Genomic DNA, 24,235 nt, shown 5'->3' on the forward strand with positions numbered 1-24,235 from the left:
GAACTGAAGAGAATATTGCAGAATGAAAGAGGTCACTGGAAGTAAAAAGCTCAGTGAATGGGTTAAATAGCAGATGAGATGCTGCTCAAGAATAAATGACTGAACTCAAAGAAGGATCTGAAGGGAGGCACTGGAAGGCAGAGAGAGAGAGAGATGCAGGCATCCAAGAGACTGATGGGGGGTGGAGTGAAGGTTCAGTATGCAGCTTACTGGTGTTCCTGAAGGGAGGACATATCTGAAAAAATTAACTGTACAGGATTAAAAAAAAAAAGAAGAAGAATCCTTATGTTAAATCAGCACAAGTCCCAAACAGGACTGAAAAAAAAAAACCCTCACTTGGATGTATCACGGTCAAAGTGGCAGAACAATAAGGATATAAACATGAAACCACGCTCAGTCCCACGGAGGCATTCTGGAATTCTCAGGTGTAATGGTAACAGTGTTCGAGTTTCCCCTCACAGGCCGACTTTAGAATCCACTCCAAGTGTTTGATAAGAGGCCAGTAAAACAGCAGCCTTATCAGAACGCAGCTGCCGAGGAGACTGAACTGGCATCCTGTGAAAGCGGGTTGCGAGTGCCACCCCTGGCCCTGGCGCTGGAGGTGCTGAGCTGGGGAAGTGGGTCCTTGTTTCTGCAATGGGAGAGGCTCCTGAAGGGCCCTCCAGATGGGAAGGAAGAAGGTCATGGGCGCTGGGAGAAGGGAGTGGCTATGCAGCAGAGAAGCTTTTCTGAGATACCCTGGGGTCAAGTCTTGGCTTTGCCACATACTAGTTCTGGGACTCTGGACACACAGCTCATCTGAGCCACAGAAACAGATGCTGCCGCTCGACCCCAGAGGCTTACTGTGAGGGTTCACAAGTCAACACCTATGAAAGCAGCAGACAAAGGCTGTAGCAAGGAGCAGAAGACAATAATCACTTCCACCTTATGGTGCCTGACGCCTCCATTCTGCCTTCCCACACATTAGCTGATACGCCCCTCCTAACAAGCCACCAGGGCAGACGAATCCATTCTCCTCTAACTACCCTGAGACAGAGGGTCCGCTGGCGGAGGACACAGGCTTTGAGAGTGCACCCCAGCTCTACGCTGCTTTACCACTTCCTTATCCTGTCTGTGCTTTAGCTTCCTCCCCAGTTAAAGAAAAGGAATAACCACTGCGTCCAACTCACAGAGTCTGTGTATTCATCCACACTTGAACACCTATTGTATGCCAGGTACCACACTGGGCGTAGGATATAGTCATGAACAGACAAAAGTCTTTGCCTTGCAAGGCTTCTCCAGACAAAAACAGACAAGGAACAAACACAGCCCACAATTTCAGGCAGTAATAATGATGAAGGAGAAAACCCAGAGCACAGAGAGTGATGGATAGTGGTGGGTGTTACTCTGGTGGGGTGGGGTGAGCCTCTCTAAAGAAGTGATATTTGGGAACTAAGATCTGAAGGATAAGAAATTGGTATGAGAAGAATTAAGGGGAACAGTGTTTCCAGGTATGGGGAACAGCATGTACAAAGGAGATCTGTGACGGTTAAATGAAACAGGCATGGAAGGGGGACTTAGTATCACGCGTGCTACACAGTAAGCATGTCACAAACAGCAGCTGCAGTGGTGATGGTGACGATGATGATGGTGGGCTACTGACAGGAAGGTGATGATGACGACGTTGATGGATTACTGACAGGCCACAGTGCCTCATGGTGTTTGCCAGTGACTGTCCCCTCTATTGAGTAAAGCAGCCATTGGAAGGAGGGAAGGAACAGGGTTATGCCTAGGCTGTATGTGGCCTTACAAAGAAGTCCAAACCAGTTGGCAATTAGTGAGCAACATCAGCTCCTCCTGGTTTGCAGGAGAATGAGGAAGGAGAGGAATGAGGAGGAGCCCAAGAGGGCTCAGCAAAGGAGTGACAGGAAATACACAGGCCCAGCACTGCCTGTAACCCACCAGCGTGCTCATTCCAGTCCATAATTTAGTCTCTCTATTTGCAATCAAGAGTGTCCAACCAACATACCTTCACCGACAGCTGAGCTCACAGGCTTGAGAGGTTAACAGAATGAGTCAGTGTCACAGGGCCCCTGTGGCACAGCTGAAACTGGAACCCAAGTCTCCTGACTTACATTGATCCTCTGCTTCTCCGGTGGGGCCTTTATCCCCTTCCAAGCTAGGAGAGGAGTCACCTCAGGTCAAGTGAGTAGCTCCCAGCTCCTACTCAGAAGGCGGTGAGGGGAGCAGCCCCTGATCAGCACTTAAACCGAACCATGTACTAAAGTGGACACAGACTGCACTCACTTGAACCCCAAATAAACTCAAATGTTAATTTTAAAGTTAACTATATCCTGAAGAATTGTCAAAGAAACGCCCCTTCATGCAAATGCTCTCTGGGATCAGAGGGCTTCACAAAGAGTGGCCCAAAGCACTCTGAGAGACAAAACAATTTTCCACTTGAGGAAGATGGGTGTTCTAAAAATTTCTGGACAGGTGAAATCAATGGTGCTTATTACATCTTTGTGCAATTTTAAAATTTAATAGAATAAAAACTGTGAATGGATTATTTGAAAAGCACTGTAGGTGTTCAGTGTATGGGGCAAATTTCTAAGCTTTCTGCTAACTGCAGAATTAGGTCATCGGGACATGTATGACTTTCCCAAAGAACGGTGGTTAACTGGAGCTGCCGCAATTCCATGAACACACACCAAATCTGGAGAAAATCATGCTAAGTCACTGAAGGTAAAAGTTACTGACTTTAAGAGACAGACCAAATTATATACTGTACCAAGATTTTGATGTGGTTCACTTTCTTCAAACTTTCTTGCAATCGTTGACTCTGCAAATGACAAAAAAACAGTTTCTTGTAATTTCATATTAAGAAGTAGTTTTCCTAAGAGTCTTTGCAAGTCTGCAAACAAGGATCTTGGGCAGATAAAGCCATCTGCGACTTGACGATTTCTAAATGTGGATACCAATTTTTGCATTTCAACATCTGCAAATATTCCCCAATATGCCAGTTACAATTACATTTAGTGATTCCAGAAAAGCTTTTTCTAATTAGATATATGTGAATTTGTCATGTTAGCAACATAGAGGTCATTCATTCATTCAAAAAATACTGAGTGCAAGGCAACAAAAACAAAATTAAGCAAGCAGACTACATCAGACTAAAAAGCTTCTGCACAGCAAAGGAAGTCATCAACAAATGAAAAGGCAACCTATGGAACTGGAGAAAATATTTGCAAATCATTTATTTAATAAGGGGTTAAAATCCAAAGTATATGAAGAACTCATACAACTCAATGGCAAAAACCCAAACTATCCCAATTAAAAAATGGACAGAAGATCTGAATAGACATTTTTCCAGACAACAGGCACATGGAAAGTAAAGATGCTCAACATCACTAATCATCAGGGAAATGCAAATCAAAACCACAGCGTGATGTCGCTGCACACCTGGGAGAACAGCTGTCATCAAAACGACAAGAAACAAGTGTTCACAAGAACGTGGAGGAAAAGGAACCCTGTGCACCCTTGGTTGGAATGTAAATTGGTGCAGCCACCGTGGAAAACATATGGAGCTTCCGCAAAAAATGAGAAGTAGAACCACCATATGATCCAGCAATTCCACGTGGGCTATCTGCACTGAAGAACAGGAAAATACTAATTTGACAAGGTATATTCACTTCAGCATTATTTACAATAGCCAAGATACGTAAACAACCTAAGCGTCCATCAAAGGATGAATGAGTTAAGACGTTAGGGCATATAATAATACACACACACGCACACAACAGGAAATAATCAACCGTAAAAAAAGAACAAAAGCTTGTCATCTGCAACAACATGGGTGGACCTCAGGGCTTCCCAGCTGTGCTAGTGATAAAGGACCCACCTGCTAATGCAGGAGACATAAAGACAGGCGTTCAATCCCTGAGTCGGGAAGATCCCCTGGAGGAGGGCATGGCAACCCACTGCCACATTCTTGCCTGGAGAATCCCATGGACAGAGGAGCCTGAAGGGCTACAGTCCATAGGGTCACAAAGAGTCGGACACAACTGAGCGTCTTAGCATGCACACACGGGTGGGCCTTAAGGGCATTACTCCAAGTGAAATAATTCAAACAAAGACAAATACCATATGATCTCACATGTGAAATCTAAAACGAAACAAAGCTGACAGAAGACTGGTCTCTGCTACAGGTGGCGGCTGGGGGAGGTCGGTGAAGGGACTCAAAAGGTAAAAAGTACAAACTTGCAATTATTAAAAAATAAGTCATGGGGAATATAGTCAATATTACTGTAGTAATTTTTTGTTTTGGCCATGCTGAGTGACATGCAGGATCTTAATTCCCTGACCAGGGATCGAAACTGAGGCCCCTGCAGTGGAAGCGCAGAATCTTAACCACCAGACCACCAGGGAAGTCCTGGAAACTAATTCTTAATATGCTATCACTGGACCTTATATTTTGGGGGAGCTGCAGAGACCAAATGAGAGCCTGCATCCACGGTGCCCCCTGGGGCCGCATAGTGCTTGGCACCGAGTGTAAACGCTCTGGAACTGCTTCCCATGAAGACAAAGAGGAGAAAAAGGAAGAAAAAGAGGAGGAGGACACTGATTTTTGCTCAGGGAATGTGAGGCCTGGTGTGGACTACAAGGCAGGACGGGACATGGGAGACCACACCTGCTGAACCTCTGTGGACTTTTCACACGTGCATTTAGCTGCGTGAGTCAGCAGCGGAGGCCAGGCCTCAGGAGGGTTTGCGATGCACTGTGGTGTCTGCTGGCAGGTAGATGCCAGAGTGCAGGGACCTCAAGTGTCTGGTGGCTAATGTCATCATTATTCTCTTGTACTCTGTAAACCAAAGGGAGCTGAACACCTCTCCCTGGAGTGCCCCAACCTTCCCCAAACTAAGTTACCATGGCAATGAAGGCTTCTCCTTCCGAAGAACCAAACCTCAAGATGAGAGCCAAGAGCCCCATAAGAAAATATTTTTAAAAATGTGCTTCTGTAAACATAATGAGCATGAATCTTAATATTACTTAATGTAAAAATGAAACTACTTAATTTAGAATGTTTATATTTCATTAGAAACTCATGTTAAAATATCCTATTATAACAGGACTCCTATTACAGTAATATGAAAATACTAATTTTTCTTAAATATAAAAATGACACAAACATGTACGAATTCCAATCATATATTTAAAACAAAGATTTATTTTTTCCTGTTTTTGGCTGCACCCATGCAGCATGCAGGATGTTAGCTCCTCAACCAGGGAAAACAAAGATTTATTTTTAAAACTATCTGCATACCTTGCCATATGATTAGGCCCTACTGTGGGAGCTTTACCTGTACGAACTCACTAAGTCCTCATGACAATCTTTCATCACATCATCACCTCTATTTTACAGGTGGGAAATCAGAGGGACAGAAAGGTGACATCATGCTGTAGACTTAGGTAGAACTCAGCTCTCAAAAACTGCGTACATAAGGCATTTTTTGTTTTCTGAACTGCAACATAATTATATAGCTTTCACAATTAGAACACCTCAAACAGAGAATTAGAACTGTCCCTAAAGCTTTGCAATTTGGGAGCCCAAGCCAGCGGGTGTTAAAAATATCCATGCCAGCCTTACTCCCCCCAGCCATCATACTCTTTTACCCTCAAGAGTCGGTCGGTCAAGTGGAATGCTTATCCCAGCCTCCACATCCTCCTCCAGTCCTTGGCTGTCACCGTGACTTCTTTTCTCCCCCATGCTGACACCGGCATTCATTTTAATCTGATTTCATTTGGACACAAATGCTGGGACAGCCCCAGCAGTCTCTCCCAGAACTTTGAACAAGAAACCTATATATGCAGGACAATTAGTCTGCTTGCTTATGAGAAGGGAAATCCAGACAATGAGGTATTGAAGGCGGGGTAAATCAGTGAAGGATTTTTCTGTCTGTTTCTGCCATGGAGCATCTGTGACTTGTGCGAACTTCAGGTTTCCACTCACCAGCTGACAGGCATGCTTGATCCTCTCCACAATCCCATCAAGTCCCAAGTACTGTAAAGACAACCACAGTGGCAGGGCACGGAGCTTGTCTGCTGGCTTATTTGATGTAAGACCGGAAACTAAAGTCTAAAAAAGTCAATATAGGTTTATTACTTAAAGCCAATGAAATCGCATAGCAGAACTAACCACTTTCCATTTACTATGCACTTAGTTTGTGTCAGATGCTATGCAGGCACCTGGCTTGCATTATTCATTTGATCATCAAGCAACTCCATGAGCAAAGTATTCTAGGCAACTTGGCTCAGAGACCTTGATTTTTCCAAGGGTCCATGGCTAACATGTGGCAAAGCCGGGATGAGAATCCAGACAGGCTCATCTCAGAGCTGGAGCTCTTAGCCACTCAAGAGGCAGCCCCTTCCAAGGCTGCTCTGAGCATCCCCAAATACTTGGCCAGAAACACATGAGCAAGGCTTCACTGTTTAAGAATCACTGAAAACTTATTTCACAGTTGCCTATCACTAACTGGTTCACTAATAAGAACCATCACTACGCTTTTAAGAACTACATCATTTTGTAACTTTTTAGACAATGTGGAAGATCAAGAGCCTTAAAATAATCTTAATTCCACTGTGGGAATCCAGTCTAAGGAGTAATTTGAAACACGAGTGATGCTCATTATTTCAGTAACAAAAATTTGAAAACAGCCTAAAAGTTCACAAATGGAGGATGACTGTGGTACTTAAATGATGGAATATTATACAGTGATAAAAGTTTTTCATACACATGGGGAAGTATGGGGAGAATAAATAGAAAAAAAATATATGGCATAGTTTCCCTTATGTAAAAAAAATTTTTTTAATGAAAAATCACAGATGTAGCATTAAGGAAGAGATGTACTTTTTCCTTTTTCTGTATTTTGCCCCCAGACTCAATGACTACTCACCACTCCCTACTCCCTCCCAGTGAGAGGAAGCTTACCAAGGCAGGATCGTCATGCTTATAGAGGGTCACGGCCGGAACAGCTGGCAGACCCAGCCACGGGCCCGGAGTCAGCGTCATGCTGTCACATTTGGTTGCAGCCTACCACAGAGAGAACAACTTCCTGTTAGACTACCAGGATCCAGTCAACCCAGCACCCTCTTCCATGCATAAAAGCCATCTGGGGTTAAGTGATTTTAAATTCCTTCTTAAAAACACAGTATCTAGTACATCAACAACATACCAGCACTGAAGAGGAGACATAACCTAGAGCCAAGGTTGCCAGATTCACACTGGAAGGAAAAACACAGACCTGAGAACTAATTATTTACTGCTGCTTATTCACTAAGTATGTACTTACCCTCCTCCCCCTCAAAAGAAAAACAAAACAGGGCTGTGCTGTTCCACGCTGACATTTACATGTCTTTCAGCTGTGTTGGTAGCATTTGCAATAGCAACATAAAATGTGGTACATATATTATACAAATTTCAGGAAAACCTGGAAAATGCATTTTAATTAAAATGTTTCAGGGAATGGCTTCTACTTATCTAGTGTAATAAGTGTCTTACTTTCTATCTTGGTAGGTATTATATCCAAGTCATCACGCTTCCCAGAGGGACAATATTAAGCAAAGCACCATGTACATATGACGTGCTGGAAATGGACCCCCAGGGCTGCCCCACCTCCTCCCCGCCTTTTGTCTTTGCAGCACTCCAGCAGCCTTCTGGGAATCCACTCCCCACCTCCTCTGTGAGACCTCAGCCTCGAAATCACCTAAACTATCAGAGAATTACATTTCCCTGGCCACAGCAACTGGCTCAGCATGAGACTCCTGGAAGGATTTCTGACCCTCTGGACGCAAAGCTGGAAAGGCGGCTGGAGTTGCTGCAGCTACTCTGCACCAGAACAGGAAAGGCTATCTAGCTCCAGACGGAGCCACCATGGAGGAAGGTCAGCCAAGTGACTTGGCTGACGTGGTGTTACTGCTGATCCTAACACTGGTCTGAGTTACGGGAGCCAATAAGACCTCTTTATTATCTGCAACCCAAAGAGTCTTTGGGCTTCCCTGTGGCTCAGCAGCTCCCACTCTGCCTGCAAGGTGGGAGACCTGGGTTCAATCCCTGGGTTGGGAAGATCCCCTGAAGAAGGGAACAGCTACCCACTAGAGTATTCTGGCCTGGAGAATTTCATGGGCTGTATAGACCATGGGATCGCAAAGAGTCGAACATGATTGAGTGACTTGCATCTTCACTTTCACTTCACCAAAGAGTCCTTAGAGATAAATGTGACGACAGAGTGAGCTCTTCCCAGGCACTCTGCAGGCCCACCGAGGACCCACACCCCTCCACTTACCCCTCCACGTGGAGCCATATGCCGTATTGCTCACAGAGCTCCTTCAAACGCCCAATCTTATCTGTGTGCCCCACTGCTGCAGTTCCTGGGATAAAACATCCAAGAAAGGACACAAATATTTCCTGAGTCTTTACAGCATGATAAAAGCTTCTATATACATTATCTCCCTTTGAGAGAAGTAATATATCTGTTTTGTTGAGATTTTCCTTGTAAACTGGCTTAAAATCAACCACTGCAAGCTGATTATTCAAGGATTTTATTCAAGTTTTGAAAAATAAAAAATCAAGCTTGCTGTCAATTTAAATCCTCTCTCTATATATCTATGTACACTAATTTTCTATGTACTTGATCTGTTGTTTCAGAATATATTCAAGTTTCCCACCAAGACTGTGGGTTTGTCAATTTGTACCAGTATTCTATCAACTTTTCCTTTATACATTTCAGTTATATTCGTAAGCATTTATATGTATTATCTCTGAGTAGATGCCATGAATTATCACTATGGAGACTATTTCATCTCACAGCAACCCGCTATAGTACTTTTGTTCTGTCAGCACTTGCCCAAGATGTGTGTGCACGCTCAGTCGTGTCTGATTCTCTGTGACCCACAGGACTACAGCGCGCCAGGCTCCTCTCTCTGTTCATGGACTTCTCCAGGCAAGAATACTGGAGTGGGTTGCCATTTCCTACTCCAGGGCATCTTCCCAACTCAGGGACTGAACGCTCGTCTCTTGTGTCTCCTGCATTGACTGGCAGATTCTTTACCGATACGCCACCTGGAAAGCACTTGCCCGAGATACCCCTTACTTTTTGTCACTTTCTGGGTTATTTTTATTTAGATGTGTCCTCTATAAAAAATAGAGGGAGACCTCGGTTTGATCCCTGGGTTGGGAAGATCCTCTGGAGAAGGGAATGGCAACCCACTCTAGTATTCTTGCCTAGAGAATTTCATGGACAGAGGAGCCTGGCAGGTTACAGTCCATGGGGTCGCAAAGAATTGGACACGACTGAGCAACTTTCACTTTCTTTCCCTTTCTATAAAAAATAATATAATTTCTTTAACCCAATATGAGGTGTTCTTTGTTTAAATTTAGAAAGCACTCTGAAGTCAGCTTAAACACATTACACATGTTGACCCACCCCTTTGGTGACATTTACATGGCAGGCTTTGCTGGGAAGACCCTCTTCACAGAACATGAGTAAAATGAAGAGTCAGCATGCTCCCAATTGTCCTAAATTTCCAGTTAGCAGAAGCCACCTAGTAAGATTTCAGATCTTCACCAACTGATTCAAGGAACACAACTAAGACAAGCGCTTCTCTTGCAGGGGCTGTGCCAAGGAAAAGGCTGAAAACTCCACCTCCAAACCCAAACCCATCTCAAATTAAAAAAAAAATCTTAAATGACACATTTAGTTTAGCCAGAACAAAATCAAAGGCCAAGGCATGGGTTGGGTCACATGAGCCATCAAAACATAAGGCACAATGCTGTGTTTAAGCAACTGGAGGCCAGATTCACATTCTCTTCATCTTGTGGCAACGTCAGCTGGCTGACCACTGGGATGCGGGGTCTGGGGAACGCAATGTGGTCACCCTGGTAAGTCACTCAACCGCATGTAAACTGAAGCCCCTCCCATTTGTTAAGTGATCGATAGTACATTGGTTCTGTTTCTATTTAAATATATATACACTAAATCAGGCAGAAGAGACAGTTTTTCTGGTGGCAACAAGGTGGATGGATGCTTTTTCTGTTTATTATTGTTTTTAAATAACCGACTTTACTGATTGAAGTATACTTTATGTACAATAAAATCCACTCATTTATGTGCGTGTGGTGTGCTGAGTTGCTTCAGTCGACTCAATGAATTTTGACAAATGTATACGGCATGTAACCAGCATCACCCCAAAGTTCCCTCATCTCCCCCTGAAGTTTCACTCTTCTCTCCACTCCTCACTGGCCCCAGACAACTGTGATCTGTTTTCTTTGCTGTCGTTTTATCTTCTTAGAATTTCATATAAATGGCTCATACACTATGTAACTTCTTTTATGTCTGGATTTTGGCACTTAATTAGCATGCTTCTGAAATTCATCCATGTTGATATGTGTATCAGTAGTTGTTTTCATTTACTGCTTAGTAACCCATGATTTGTTTATCCTACAATTTATTCATTCACTGAGGGAAGGGAATCTGGGCTGTTTTCAGGTAAGAACATTGCATCTCTTCAGCAGCCTAAGAGTTTCAGCTATTCTGCATTCTCACTAGTGTTTGGCACTGTATTTTTTATATTCTCCATTCTCACAGATGTATAGTAGTAGCTCATCGTGGTTTTACTTTGCATTTCTCTAATGACTAATGATGTTAAGCATTTTTTCGGTGCTTATACATTCATATATTTCTTTGGTGAAATGTCTACTCAAATCTCTTGTTCACTCTAAACACGGTATTATTTATATCTGTAATACTGAATTATAAAAACTTGTATATTTTGGATAGAGTCCTTTGTCAGGAAAATGTTTTGCCACTATTTTCTCCTAGTCTGTTACTTGCCTTTCCATTTTTTTAAACATGTTTTTTTGGATAGCAAAAGCTTTTTTTTCCCCCTTAATTAAATTATAGTTGATTTACAGTGTTGTGTTAGTTTCAGGTATTGTTCAGGCACTAAGTCATGTCCGACTCTTTTGTGACCCTATGGACTGAAGCCCGCCAGGTTCCTCTGTCCATGGGATTTTCCAGGCAAGAATACTGGAGTGGGTTGCCATTTCCTTCTCCAGGGGATCTTCCTGACCCAGGGATCAAACCTGTCTCCTGCTTGGCATTCTTTGCCACTCAGCCACCTGACAGCAAAGTCATTCTTTTTCAGATTCTTCCATTAAGGTTATTACAAGATATTGAATATAGTTCCCTGGGCAGCAAAGCTTTTAATTTTTGATAAAGCCCAATTATGGTTCTGCCTTTTGTGTCCCTAGAAATCTGTCCTCAGTCAAGGTCATAAAGATCTTCTATATGTTCTTCTAGAAATTTTACTGCTTTGGCTTTTATGTTCAGGCTTATGAACTATTTACAATTAACATCTGCATGTAGAGTGTGGTAAAGATTGAGGTTCAAGTTTTCCTATATTGATATCCAATTGTTCCAAAACCACTGATGGAAAAAGACTATCCTTTTCCTTTTCAATTACCTTTGGCATCTTTGTAAAAAAAAACACCTAAGTGACCATATTTCTATGGGTGAGTCTATTTCTGAACTCTATTTTCTTCGGTTAAGCTCACACTGTCTCATCTGCACCTGTACAGTAACTCTAAAAGTCAGACAAGGTAGGTCTTCCAGTGCTGTTCTTTTTCTCAATGATTTTCATCATCTTAGACCATTTTATGTCCATATAAATTTTAGAATCAGCTTATCCATTTCTATCAGCAAGGAGATCCAACTGGTCCATCCTAAAGGAAATCAGTCCTGAATATTCATTGGAAGGACTGATGCTGAAGCTGAAACTCCAATACTTTGGCCACCTGATGTGAAGAACTGACTCATTTGAAAAGACTCTGATGCTGGGAAATATTGAAGGTGGAAGGAGAAGGAGACAACAGAGGATGAGATGGTTGGATGGCATCACTAACTCAATGGACATGAGTTTGAGTAAGCTCCAGGAGTTGGTGATGGACAGGGAAGCCTGGCGTACTGCAGTTCATGGGGTTGCAAAGAGTTGGACACGACTGAGTGACTGAACAGAATTGATCCATTTCTATAAGAAATTGGAAGTCTGCTAAGGTTTTGATATGGATTGAGTTGAATATATAGATTAATTTGGGAGAGATCTGACTTAATAATACCAAGTCATTCAACCCATGTTTATGGCACACTGTTCTATTTATTTGGGTCTTCTTCAATTTCTCTCAGCAACATTTTGTAGTTTTCAGTGTGTATACATCTTGCATTATTTTGTTACATTTATCCCTGAAGGGTTTTTTGATGCTACTATGAATGGCCTTTAAAATTCAATTTCAATTGTTCATTGCAACCTTGATAGATTTGCTTATTAGTTCCAATGGCTGTTCTTCATGGTTTCCTTAGGACTTTCTATCTTACAATCATGCCATCTATAAATAAAGACAGTTTATTTCTCCTCTCTAATCTGTCATGTAACTATTTTTGTCATGTCGTGTACATCATATAATTATTTTTCTTGCCTTACTGCACTGTCCAGAACTTCAAGTACAATGCTGAATACAATTTGGTGAGCACAGCAGAAAGCGGTAGTTGACTTGCTATCTCAAATGTGGAGATTTAAGTGTGACATTTAAAAATTCAATTTAGAAAGGAAGCACATGATGGAGTAGAAAAGCACTTACATCCTAAATGAAAAAGTATATACATACAAACAAGAACTCCCCAAACAAACCAACATTTTACTATTATAATTCTCACCATGGTACTGATACCATCTACCTCACATTCTTAAGACTGGATCTCTCTAAGGCTAAGTACCAATCTTCTTTTTTTTTCCTAATCCTCTATCTTGTATGTCTAAAATGGAAGATTCAGGTTCATGACACCTACCAGCATTTGCAACCAGAAGCAAGGGCAGTTTTCCTCGTTCTATGTCATCTTTAATCAGTTTCTCCAAGAAGGCAACATCCTGGGATTGAAAGACAAACGATAGAAACGTGAGGCAACCAGCATAAAAGCTGAACAAGGAAAAACGGCAACTTCTGAATGAAGCAGGTACTCTCACAATTTATCAGTTCTATTCTAGACAATTTTCCTTTTTATCCCTCTAATTATAGATGAGAAAACAAAATCATTTTACTTGAAGATTAACTAGAAAACTCAGTTAAATGAGATTAAAGTTAGAAACTACATACACAAAACCAACATTTCTCTACTTTAAAACATTTACGATTTTAAAAATTCTCTTAAACTGGCCCCCTTGCCACCACAAAAACAGCCGAAAATGTATCTCTAATGTTATGCCAACAAAGGTCCGTCTAGTCAAACCTATGGTTTTTCCAGTAGTCATGTATGGATGTGAGAGTTGGACCATGAAGAAAGCTGAGCTCCGAAGAATTGATGCTTTTGAACTGTGTTGTTGGAAAAGCCTTTTTTTTTTTGCAACTCTTCCCCTGCTTCCCCGCCTACAACTGTTTATTTTCTTTCCTGCAGTCTTGGTTGCAGCACACGGTATTTTTTTTTAGCTGCAGCATAGGGATCTAGTTCCCTGACCAGGGATTGAACCCAGGCCACCTGCATTGGAAACATGAGTCTTAGCCACTGGACCACCAGGGAAGTCCCCTAGAGAAGACTCTTGAGAGTCCCTTGGACTGCAAGGAGATCAAACCAATCCATCCTAAAGGAAATCAGTCCTGAATATTCATTGGAAGGGCTGATGCTGAAGCTGAGACTCCAATACTTTGGCCACCTGATGCAAAGAACTGACTCATTGGAAAAGACCCTGATGCTGGGAAAGATTGAAGGTGGGAGAAGGGGACGACAGAGGATGAGGTGGTTGGATGGCATCACCGACTCAATGAACATGAGTTTGAGCAGGCTCCGGGAGTTGGTGATGGACAGGGAAGCCTGGCGTGCTGCAGTCCATGGGGTTACAAAGCATAGGACACAACTAAGACTGAGTGACTGAACTGAACTGAATGTTATTCAGTGATGCATCTAAACCAGAAAACCTAACTACCTTGAAAAAGAAATGCAGAATCCTAAAACCCAACCCTTCTGCTTCTGACTTCAGTATGGATAGCCTTACCACTTGTATGTCTGAAAATAAGCAGAATCCAATACCAAGGATCATGGTAAACAACCTTACTTTCAAAATCTGCCCATTCATAAATCCAGGTAACAGTGACAACCATTTGAAAGAATGGTTTAGAAGGAATTTCTGATGGTTAGTTGAACTCATGTTTCTACTTAAAGCAGGTGATAACAGTGATTATAAGACTCTTTAAGAGCCAGGTGCTGCTCACCTTTCTGCCAGTCAACCTGTGTAGACATTCAAACCTGGAAGCATGTACTGGGCAATGGGAAGATCTAAGCAATCCATGAATAAGCTAATAATTATCTGGAGCCCAGCGAACAGAGCCACAGTTGAAAGGAAGATACAGTTTCAAAACACAATTCTTTCTTATTTTATAAACTTTACCATCAGAGCTTACCATCTGATGCTGGGATCCAAACACAGTGTTACAGGGCACTCGACACAAGCAGGGAAAGGGCAAGCCAAGCTGTGGGAAGAAACATGCAACTTCATAAGAAGAATCTCTGTCTCCATCCCCTTATGTCCCCAAAAGACTGTGGTTCTAAGTCACGATTATTCTTTTAAAATAATCCCTCCCTTAGGAACACTTAATATTATAAATATATAGATGTTAAAGTATATCTAGAGAGTCAAGCCAAAAACATCATGTGGTGGAGGAGGGTAGGGTGGTAAATTTCCAGGAGCTGTCTTCTAAGAGGATACAGACAATTTAAAATTTTCTAAATGAGTCAGTTGAATGAGTAACTATCAACTCATCTTCTAAATGAGTACCTAATCTTTGCTGTATTTTAGAATATGCCAAAAAAACAAAAAACTTTTCCAAATGGAGAAACAAGCTGAGCCTTTAGCATTTTGGGGGGTAATTTAGGATCTTCCCTCCAAGGATTAGTGGTAAATAACACCGCCTAAAAGTATTCAAAGAACAAAACATGTTTATGGGCCCACCCACTCCTAAAAAACAATAAATATGGACCAACAGATGTACATATCTCAAGATAAATGAAGTCAGTGTTATAAAGACAGTAATTATCAAATAAATTTTATATTCTTCATTTTTAGCTTCCAAATCCTTAAGGAGATTATGTTTTAGGAATTTTTTAACATTTGAGCATATTGCTCTATATAACTAAGACTTGTAAGCCTTTATACACCAAAAATTTAATGAGCATTTTATTCACATTTTTTTCCTGTAAAGAATCTTTGCTTTAAATTATGAACGTGAAACCCAAGTAAAACACACAATAAATAATTACAGAAATTAAAAGTGAAAATGTCGTCCCATTCCCCCCACCCCTCAGACCCCCCAATTAAGCCACAATCTGTCACTGTTGGGCTTCCCTGATGGCTCAGACAGGAAAGAATCCACCTGCAATGCAGGAGACCCAGGTTCGATCTCTGGTTTGGGATGATCCCCTGGAGAAGGGAATGGCAATCCACTCCAGTATCCTTGCCTGGAGAATCCCATGGACAGAGGAGCCTGGCAGGCTACAGTACATAGAGTCACAGCAGTCCATAGAGTCACAGAGTTGGACATGACTGAGTGACTAACATTACCCCTGCTAATAGGTTAGTATAGAACTTTTCAGATATTTTCTAGGCAAAAATATAATATATGTATATATATATATTTTTCCAGGTATAAAAAAATATGCACATTACCATGTACATACTTTTAAAACATGAACGGCTGCCACCTGCCTTTCCCACTTTTCCTCACACATTTTTTTGAAGACTCGATTGCTGTCCCAAGATAGCTCTGAGCCCCTAAGAGCCTGGCTCACAGCAAGTACTCAATAAGTAATGTTTCATGTTTCTACAGAGGTATTATAAAATTCCTCATTTTGTATATTCTTAAGAAGGCATGATTTCTTTTTTTTTGATGTGAAAACGGGTAAAAATACTCTGTATTGCCGACCTGATTTAGTCTACTTAGGTTAATATTTGTTGTTGCTGATTAGTCACCAAGTCGTGTCTAACTCTTTTTCAACCCTATGGACTATACCCCATCAGGCTCCTCTGTCGATGGGATTCTCCAGGCAAGAATACTGGAGTGGGTTGCCATGCCCTCCTCCAGAGAAGAAGAGGACAGAATTTCTTACCACCAGTGACCAAGGTTCAGAATCAACTCAACTCCTGAGATTCCCCTATGTATCTCCTGGGGACTTCTCCATCTTACAGAAGACAATCCCTCCAATTCTATGCGTTTTGCTTTAAAATGTTCTTGGCCAAGAGGCTTAACAAGTTCTTGACTCAAGGTAGCACCCTAATCAAGCTTTCAGAAAACTCCAAAAAAGGATAATGCTCTTTGATCTAATAATTCTAGACTGGCTCTGAAAATCCATCTGAGGAATATAACCCAAAGTATAGAAAAAGCTTTATGCATAAAGATGTTCATAACAGCACTATACAAAGAGAATTTCCCAAAAATGGTCATAAAAAGCCAAAGAATACAAACACTCTAACTGCCCAAAAAGAAAAAAAAAATTTAAATACTATACACTCACTTGAAGGAATATCATGAAGGCATTAAAAATATACTTTACTTTGAAGAACTGATAAAACATGATATGCGCCTGTTAACAACAGTAAGTGAAAAAAGCCATGTATAGCCATGTAAAAACATACATGCCCTCTGACTGATCAAAGTCTGAAAAGAAATAAAGTAAAATGTTGACTGTGGTTGCCTTTGGGCAACTAAAAAAGACACATACATCTCTCTAAACTTATTAATACACATTTACATATAAAAATGACAAAAGATGCACGTAAGAAAATCATCTTTCTTTTCACTTGAAAAAAAAAGCGGCTAAAGAAATAGGTCAACACACTTGAAAAACTTCTAGGACAGAATAAAGCACCGTTTCTTTAAACGCTCGCCCTTATGCCACATTACCTGATTACAGAGGTACTGGCCCAGGCCAGGCCTAGCAGCAGCACTTAGATAGAGCACAGGCTTCCTGTTATATAACACGTTGAACCCATCCACTACGAAGTCTTCATAACGGGAATGGATGGCAAGCCTACAGATCTTTGCGAGTCCTTCTCTTTCTTCTTCGTGGAAATAAGCACAGCCATTTTCATACCTGTTAAGAGACACTCACACGTCAGTATGTTCTTACCTCTGATTTTATAAGTCCCAGTCTTATAACCATGGAAGTAAATCTTTTCTCAACCTAGAAACTGTCACCCAGATCAGTCAAAGGAGATAGGAATCACCCTTGTCTCAGATGGCTGAAAACTCAGGGCAGCTGGAGGTTATAAAGAACAAAGGCAATGACCCTTCATCCACACTGAGCTCCTGGAAGATAGGAACTAATAAAACCAGTAGGAAATAGGAATGCCTCAGATATAAAAAGGCTGAAGATCATGGATTGGCTTACTTCACCAGAAAATCAGCACTGGATAATGTAGGCATGGTTTTTAGTAGTATCAGCCCTAAAACATCCAAAGTAAGTAAAACTGTCAATAATGCTAGTCAGGCTAAGTTTTGCTTTCACTATTATCTGCTTGGAAACTTTTCTTCTTCTCCATCTCTAAAGAGAAAGAGAGAGAACTGCAATTACAGGTGTTGGATTTTTATTAGAAGAAAATTTCTCCTTTGCCACACAGGCAAACTCATACTCTCGCCAGGCCAAGCACCTTTCCACCATCTGAAATGAGTCTCCCAAGTTATTAAACGTTCCAATGTTAGGTAAACATTCCTTTTCCATAAAAGTAACAGCATAAATAAACACAAAATACCACTGGTCTTGTAGCTTCTACTGACTCCTTACTCTGCTAGAATTCCTTAATAATGACAATATTTACCACTGTATAAAGCAAATTTCAATTTCCCAACACATACTCATCTTCCTTATGACAGCATTTCCTTTCTACTAAAACACAGGTAATACTTTAAATAAAAATACTCAAATCCAGGGACCTCCCTGGTGGTCCAGTAGTTAAGACTGGGGGCATGGGTTCAATCCCTGCTTGAGGAACTAAGATCCAGCATGCCACACAGCATGGCAAAAAAAGAGAAAAAACTCCCTCAAACTTGCCTCCATGTCACTGCTACATCTTCTATCAACATGTGCCAACTAGGAATCTTCTCTTTCCTTATTTTTATTTTTTTTAAATCATGGAAGTATGATAACACATTTACAGGAGACTTAGAAAATACAGAGCAAGGTTACATAGAGTTCTACTATATATGGTAACAAATAAGAAACTGTGGACATTATTCAACAGTACAGGCTCATGTTCTCAGCTCTTGACACGTATTAATTCATTGGTTCATTTAATCCTCACAGCAATGTCATCAAATGGATATTAAGGCTATCTCCGTTGCACAGATAGGGAAACTGAGGCATGCAGTGGTTAAGTAACTCTTCCGAAAGGAAAGGGAAGAGGCAGATCTGAATCTAGGTAGCACAGCTCCAGAAAAGAGACTTCTCACAGTCTATACCCAACTCATAAATGCCTTTACCGGAAACTAAAAACTTATTACCTGAAAATTCTGCAGAGCCATAAGGTAGTGTCTGAAAGTATCCTAGTCGTAAGTTTTCTCAGCTTCTCCTTATCCAGAGTTGAAATGTAAGCTCCCAGACTATGCCCCAACAAAGATATATGACCTTGTTCTCCAATATTCTGAATTCTGTTAATCAAAAATATTAGATTTAAAAAAAGGTATTAGTCTAAGCATAAATAAATAGAACTTAGAGACAGTATTCCAGAAAAATTTCTGTCACATTTGAAATGCACTTAATGGCCTAGAAGGCAGAAATTGAGATAAATTTAGAAAATTCAATGTGTAATAAGGTATTAATAGCTTAGGAGGAAATTTTCTTTCTGAATTTAAGTCCTATGAGATGAATACCCTTTTTATTGAATACCAACTAAATACACAAACTGTTTTTAAATAATTTTCTCCAGATAAGTTTTTTAAATACTAGCTGTAAGAACTATAGAGAGTAGAGCTGAGATAAACTGTGCAGAAAACAATTTAAGAATCAACAGATGAAGATCAATTCCCTGCATTAAGCAGCTATTTATAACAGTTCAGCAAAGTCAAGGGGGACTAGGTATTGCTTTGCATATAATTACAGTGGATGGACTAATTTCCCTTATAAAGAATAAGTGTAATAATGAAAATGACAAAGAATCAACAGGATTCTGGGCAGAGACAGTTCATAGAAAAGGAAATATAAATGGGTCTTAAAATATACAAAGAAGACACTTAACCTGATTTCTTAAGAAAAATGCAAACTAAAACTATGCTGAAATATCATTTCTCACCTATGAGACTGGCAACAACCCTTAAGTTTGCTAATACCCTTGCAGGCAAGCGTGTGGGGGAAAAGGTCCTCTCACACACCAAGTGGGGATGTGAACAGGTACAAGTCCATGAGGGGAATTTGGCAATATCTGTCACATTTATAAATACACAAACTTATTCGGACTAGCAATCTCACTTCTAGGACTTCAATCTCCAGAAACACTACTTTGAGGAAATGACACATGTACAAAGTTACTAGCTGCAGGAATGGCTGTAAGGGTAAAACATGAATCGGAGACTAGTTAAATAAAATATGGCTCATCCATTAAGACTGTGTGCATTTTCGGTCATATCCAACTCTTTGCGACCCCAAGGACCGTAGCCCACCAGGCTCCTCTGTCCATGGGATTTTCCAGGCAAGACTACTGGAGTAGGTTTTCACTTTCTTCTGCAGGGGATCTTCCCGACCCAGGGATCAAACCCATGTATCCCGCACAGCAGGTGGATTCTTTACTGCTGAGCTACCAGGGAAGGCCCAGAGCAACATTAAACAGCTCTTAAAGGAAAAAGTGCCTTGTGTACTGCTATTCCAGGAACTTGAAGACATAAATGAAAAAAGCAAGACACAGAACAAGGTGCAGAGTATTTAGGTCCTGGAAGCAGTAAGCATAAACATCTGGCTTGGGTGTACGTATACAAGAAGTATCTCTGAAGAATACACAAGAAACTGGCAACTCATCTCTAGGAAGGAGAAAAGCTAGGGAGGGAGAGGTGAGAAGGAATACTGCCTTGGCATATATACCTTTTCTACCTTTTGAAATCTCAACCAGAAGAATGCATTACTTATTCTAAAAAACACTGTATTTAAAACACTTAAAGAGAAAATAAAACTAGATAAATTGCTTGATAGATGCATAAATGGAAATAAGATAAACAGATGATTCACAGATGGCGTGGCTTGCCACCAATGAATTCAGCTGCAGTATTTCTCAGCAATCAAAAGCCCAGGAACAGAAACAGCCAGAAACAGAAGCACACAGCAGCTACCCTCTGGCCCCTGCGCCAGCCCCTCCCTAAGACACAAGACCATAAAAATGACAAGGTTTTAGTAAATGATTTCCTTTTACAAAATACATTATCTAAAACACGTCAACATCTCCCTGAAGGAAGTGAATGTTGCTGTAACTTCATATATAATCTGGAATGAAATAAGGCTTATTATTGCGGCAACTTGTATGAATGTAATCAGTTTCAAACCCAAGAACACATGCACTTTCAAAGAGAAGCTGCCAAGCGTTCTCCATTACCGGGTGCTCTGGGGCTGCTCGTCTTCATCTCCGTGCATCAGATTCTGAACCAACTGGAGGATGCTCACCATGTCCTGTCCGCTGCGGGACAGAAAAGCAGCTGATAGACGGGGAACAGCACACGCCACCCCTCCCCTCACCACAGTCTCCCACTATTTCTCTTGTCTAAACTAGCGTTGATATCTTTCTGTTACAACAGAAATCATGTGTTTTGAGATACAGTTTTTTAAAAATAAACCATAAGTTATCAACTGAATTCTGAAGATAACCATACATATATTAAAGTATTAGTTGCTTAGTTGTGTCTGCCTCTTTGCAAGCCCATGGACTGCAGCCCGCCAGGCTCCTTTGTCCATGGAATTCTCCAGGCAGGAATCCTGGAGTGGGTAGCCATTCCCTTCTCCAGGAGATCTCCCAACCCAGGGACTGAACCTACTGCACTGCAGGCAGATTCTTGATCATCTGAGCCACCACGGAAGCCCCTTGCTTGTGATTAATTAAATCTTCTACCTGAATGTAAATTTGATTGTTAAAAATTTCCCCAGCTTTAGCAGTATCTCTCTACCAGTTCATCTGAGTCTTGGAGACTACTTACTAAGCATATTATAAGGGTCAAAATAGTCCTTATAAGCTGCTGGAAGATCACAAAAGCAGCAAGAATACTCCAATACCACTGGGAGTATCTAAGTTTCCCTCCATGTGGGATTCTTGTCTGTTTGTTCTAACAGAGTTAAACATGAAATGCAGGCATCGCTTATTACCACCTCTTCCCCAAACTGGAGAAACTGGAGATTTGCTTAGAGTATAAACAGACTTACTTCTGTCCAAGATACGTTTTTAAACGCTTGTAACATGAGGAGGCGGAAACATATGAGAAGAATGTGAGTGGTGCAGTCATTAGCAATGGCAAGGTGACTTGCAAAACATGTGATGTCAAAATGCTACCACTCTATTAATGAGAAGGTGACATAAAAAGTTCTCCCTTTTGAAAAACAATGTCCCCAAACCCATCTTCCTCAAGGTGCTGACCTTCACAAGTGAGGGACTCTGGTCCTTGGACTTTATGTAGAGATGAAGCCAGGTGGCCTTCAGGACACCCTATGTTACAGAGCTGTGAGAACGCCATTAGTCCATGAAAAGCACTGAACCCTGCGCCTGGGAAGTGGGATCTCGGGTGCGGCTGTCAGCATCATTAGTGTGAGCACCCTGGACTGGCTTCACTAATGCACTCCCACTCAGAATTACAGATACTCCTGGCAGCATCTCTTCTAGGGAAACTTCTGCAGGATGAGTAGAACCCTGTAATTCCCTTCAGCAGGCCTGGGTGAGGAGACTCAGAAGATCTGGTTCCTGTTCTCAGCTGGAAAATGAACCTCACCCACAGAGGACTTCCAGTCGGCACCCTCCATCCGCTGGGATCCTTCCTCTGTTCTTTTGCGGCCCTGAACATATTTACATTCAGGTCAAAGGACAACTTAAGGGAGTTGGACTGTTTACCTGTGCACAGTTTCCTGGTTATAAAAAAATAATAAGTTTGTCTGAAGGAAACTGGGCCAGGACTTAAATTCCAAATTAAGCGCTAACATCCTGTACAAACTGTTGGCTGGACAACTACTTATTTTCCTGATATTTTCCCTGCTTCTTCAAACCACAAACATTTGACAGATTTCCTTTAGCTGCCAAAAAATAAATCACTCTACTAATAAATGAGCTGATGCTTTCCTTTCATTTTCCTTTCCTTACTATATAATACAATGGTAAATCTTATCAAGTTAGAACAACTCTCACAATAAAGCTCAGTCTACCAAACAGATTGCTGGTTTCAAGGATGAAACAAGTATGATAGTTGAGTTATATTATGAGTCTGCATATGCTTCTAAGAGGTTGTGTTAAACTCTGATCGGGGAAGGGGGAGAAACAGTAGGTATAGCAGCATCACCAACCAGCCAACAGCATTTCACTTTTCTGACGTTACACTGCATAGAACTCTCAATTTGCTTTGTGTTCATTAAAATTGTAAATCAGCAATGGCAAAATCTTGGTTTAAAGAAAATGTACACCCCACATAAAGGTGCTTATCTGTTGTTTTTTTTTTAAACCTTTTATTTACTACTGGAGTACAGCTGATTAACAATGTTGTGATAGCTTCAGGTGGACAGCAAAGGGGCTCAGCCATACATACACATGTATCCATTCTGCCCCAAACTCCCTTCCCATAACACTGAGCAGAAGTCCCCTGTGCTAAACAGTAGGAAAAAGTGCTTCTCTTCCTTGCCACCTACCTGCCTTGCAGTGGCCCTGGAATATCCCCTGATAGGAGCTTCTTTCCATTTTCCTCCTCTGTTCTTCTAATTTAAAGGAAATAAAAAATTGTTATATTTCTAACACTGGAGCATGAACATGTGATAATGTTGCTCATAAGCTCTAGTAACTGATGTGGGATTTGAAACACACATTCCCCCACCCCCACCCCACCCCAGCCCCCCAGGCTGGGCTATAGTTTAATTTCAGGAAAAGAATACTAAAAAAAAAATAATACTTCAACCAATTTCTTGTTTACTTGACGTACTATATGACCTGAATATACAGTAAGAAGCATTTCTAGAGTCAAGTTAATATATTAAGTAAATTTTAATAGGCTGAAGTGAAAATTATAAGTCCTGCCTCTCAATTTCAAAATCCTTTAATGATAAAGCACCGTCCACTCAAGACAAACACCAATTTTAAAGTCAGCTGCAGCTAAGCATGATGTTCTGAGAGCAAGAGGCGTCTTCAACAGCAGGAAACCAGTGCCGCCAGTTTCGCAGCGGGTTGAGCACGTTTAATGGGGTCACGTCTGTTCTGCAGGCTCACCTCTGACTGTCCTCGAGCATCTTCATGGCCTCCTTCAAGTTTTTCCCCATTTCAGCTAGAGTAGGGTCTGCTATCTGGAGAAACATTTTTCAAAAGGTTAAATGTTAACAACCTTCTATTACTTCCACAACAGAGTTCATCAAGAAAAAAACTAAATTTTAAGTCCATTTTCTTCTGGATTTATGATAACATACTTGGGTTATGAAGCACATGCTTGATGTCAAAATTCCAACAGTACAAAAGTCCCAGCCCCCGGGAGGCCGCTCTTGGCACGTGCCTCTCCAAGCTTCCCTCTCCCCACGTGCGCTCCTCCACACTGCTTTTTTCCTGCTTTACAGTGAGCACGGTTCACATCAGTAGGTCCGCTTCATTCACTTTAGCGGTTACACCTTTTTGCATCTGACGGATGTATTACAGTTTAACAGTCCTGAATTAATGGACCTTTTAGGTTACTCGAGTTTTTCACTATTAGAAGAAAGTCCAGAGAAGTACGAATAGCATAGTATTTGTTTTATGGCTGAAAAATGGGGCTTCCCTGGTGGCCCAGTGGTAACAACCTGCTTGCAATGCAGGAGATGTGGGATCGATCCCTGGGTTGGGAAGATCCCCTGGAGAAGGAAATGGCAACCCACGCCAGTGTTCCTGCCTGGGAAAGCCCATGGACACAGGAGCCTGGAGGGCTATAGTCCACGGGGTCGCAAGGATCGGATACTGCTCAGCGACTAAACCACCA

The 24,235-nt window shown here is 41.3% G+C and overlaps 1 protein-coding gene across 3 annotated transcripts in view; it reads right to left on the reverse strand.

Moving 5' to 3' along the window:
- Positions 1-24,235, reverse strand: part of PDXDC1 (pyridoxal dependent decarboxylase domain containing 1) — a 55,046-nt gene that overhangs the window by 12,718 nt on the left and 18,093 nt on the right. For 2 of the 3 annotated variants that reach the window (XM_061401188.1, XM_061401189.1), the window contains exons 2-13: positions 23,503-23,576; positions 22,932-22,997; positions 20,650-20,730; positions 18,575-18,721; positions 16,979-17,168; positions 14,483-14,551; positions 12,879-12,957; positions 8,322-8,406; positions 7,212-7,260; positions 6,968-7,069; positions 5,990-6,115; positions 2,771-2,821 (exon numbers count right to left, since the gene is read on the reverse strand). In XM_061401188.1, coding sequence (XP_061257172.1) covers positions 2,771-2,821; positions 5,990-6,115; positions 6,968-7,069; positions 7,212-7,260; positions 8,322-8,406; positions 12,879-12,957; positions 14,483-14,551; positions 16,979-17,168; positions 18,575-18,721; positions 20,650-20,730; positions 22,932-22,997; positions 23,503-23,576 — 1,119 coding nt within the window. The remainder of the gene's footprint in view (positions 1-2,770; positions 2,822-5,989; positions 6,116-6,967; positions 7,070-7,211; positions 7,261-8,321; positions 8,407-12,878; positions 12,958-14,482; positions 14,552-16,978; positions 17,169-18,574; positions 18,722-20,649; positions 20,731-22,931; positions 22,998-23,502; positions 23,577-24,235) is intronic. The other variant, XM_061401190.1, reaches the window with a different exon arrangement.

Source organism: Bos javanicus, chromosome 25 (assembly GCF_032452875.1).
Source record: "Bos javanicus breed banteng chromosome 25, ARS-OSU_banteng_1.0, whole genome shotgun sequence".
NCBI classification, from domain to species: Eukaryota; Metazoa; Chordata; class Mammalia; order Artiodactyla; family Bovidae; genus Bos; species Bos javanicus.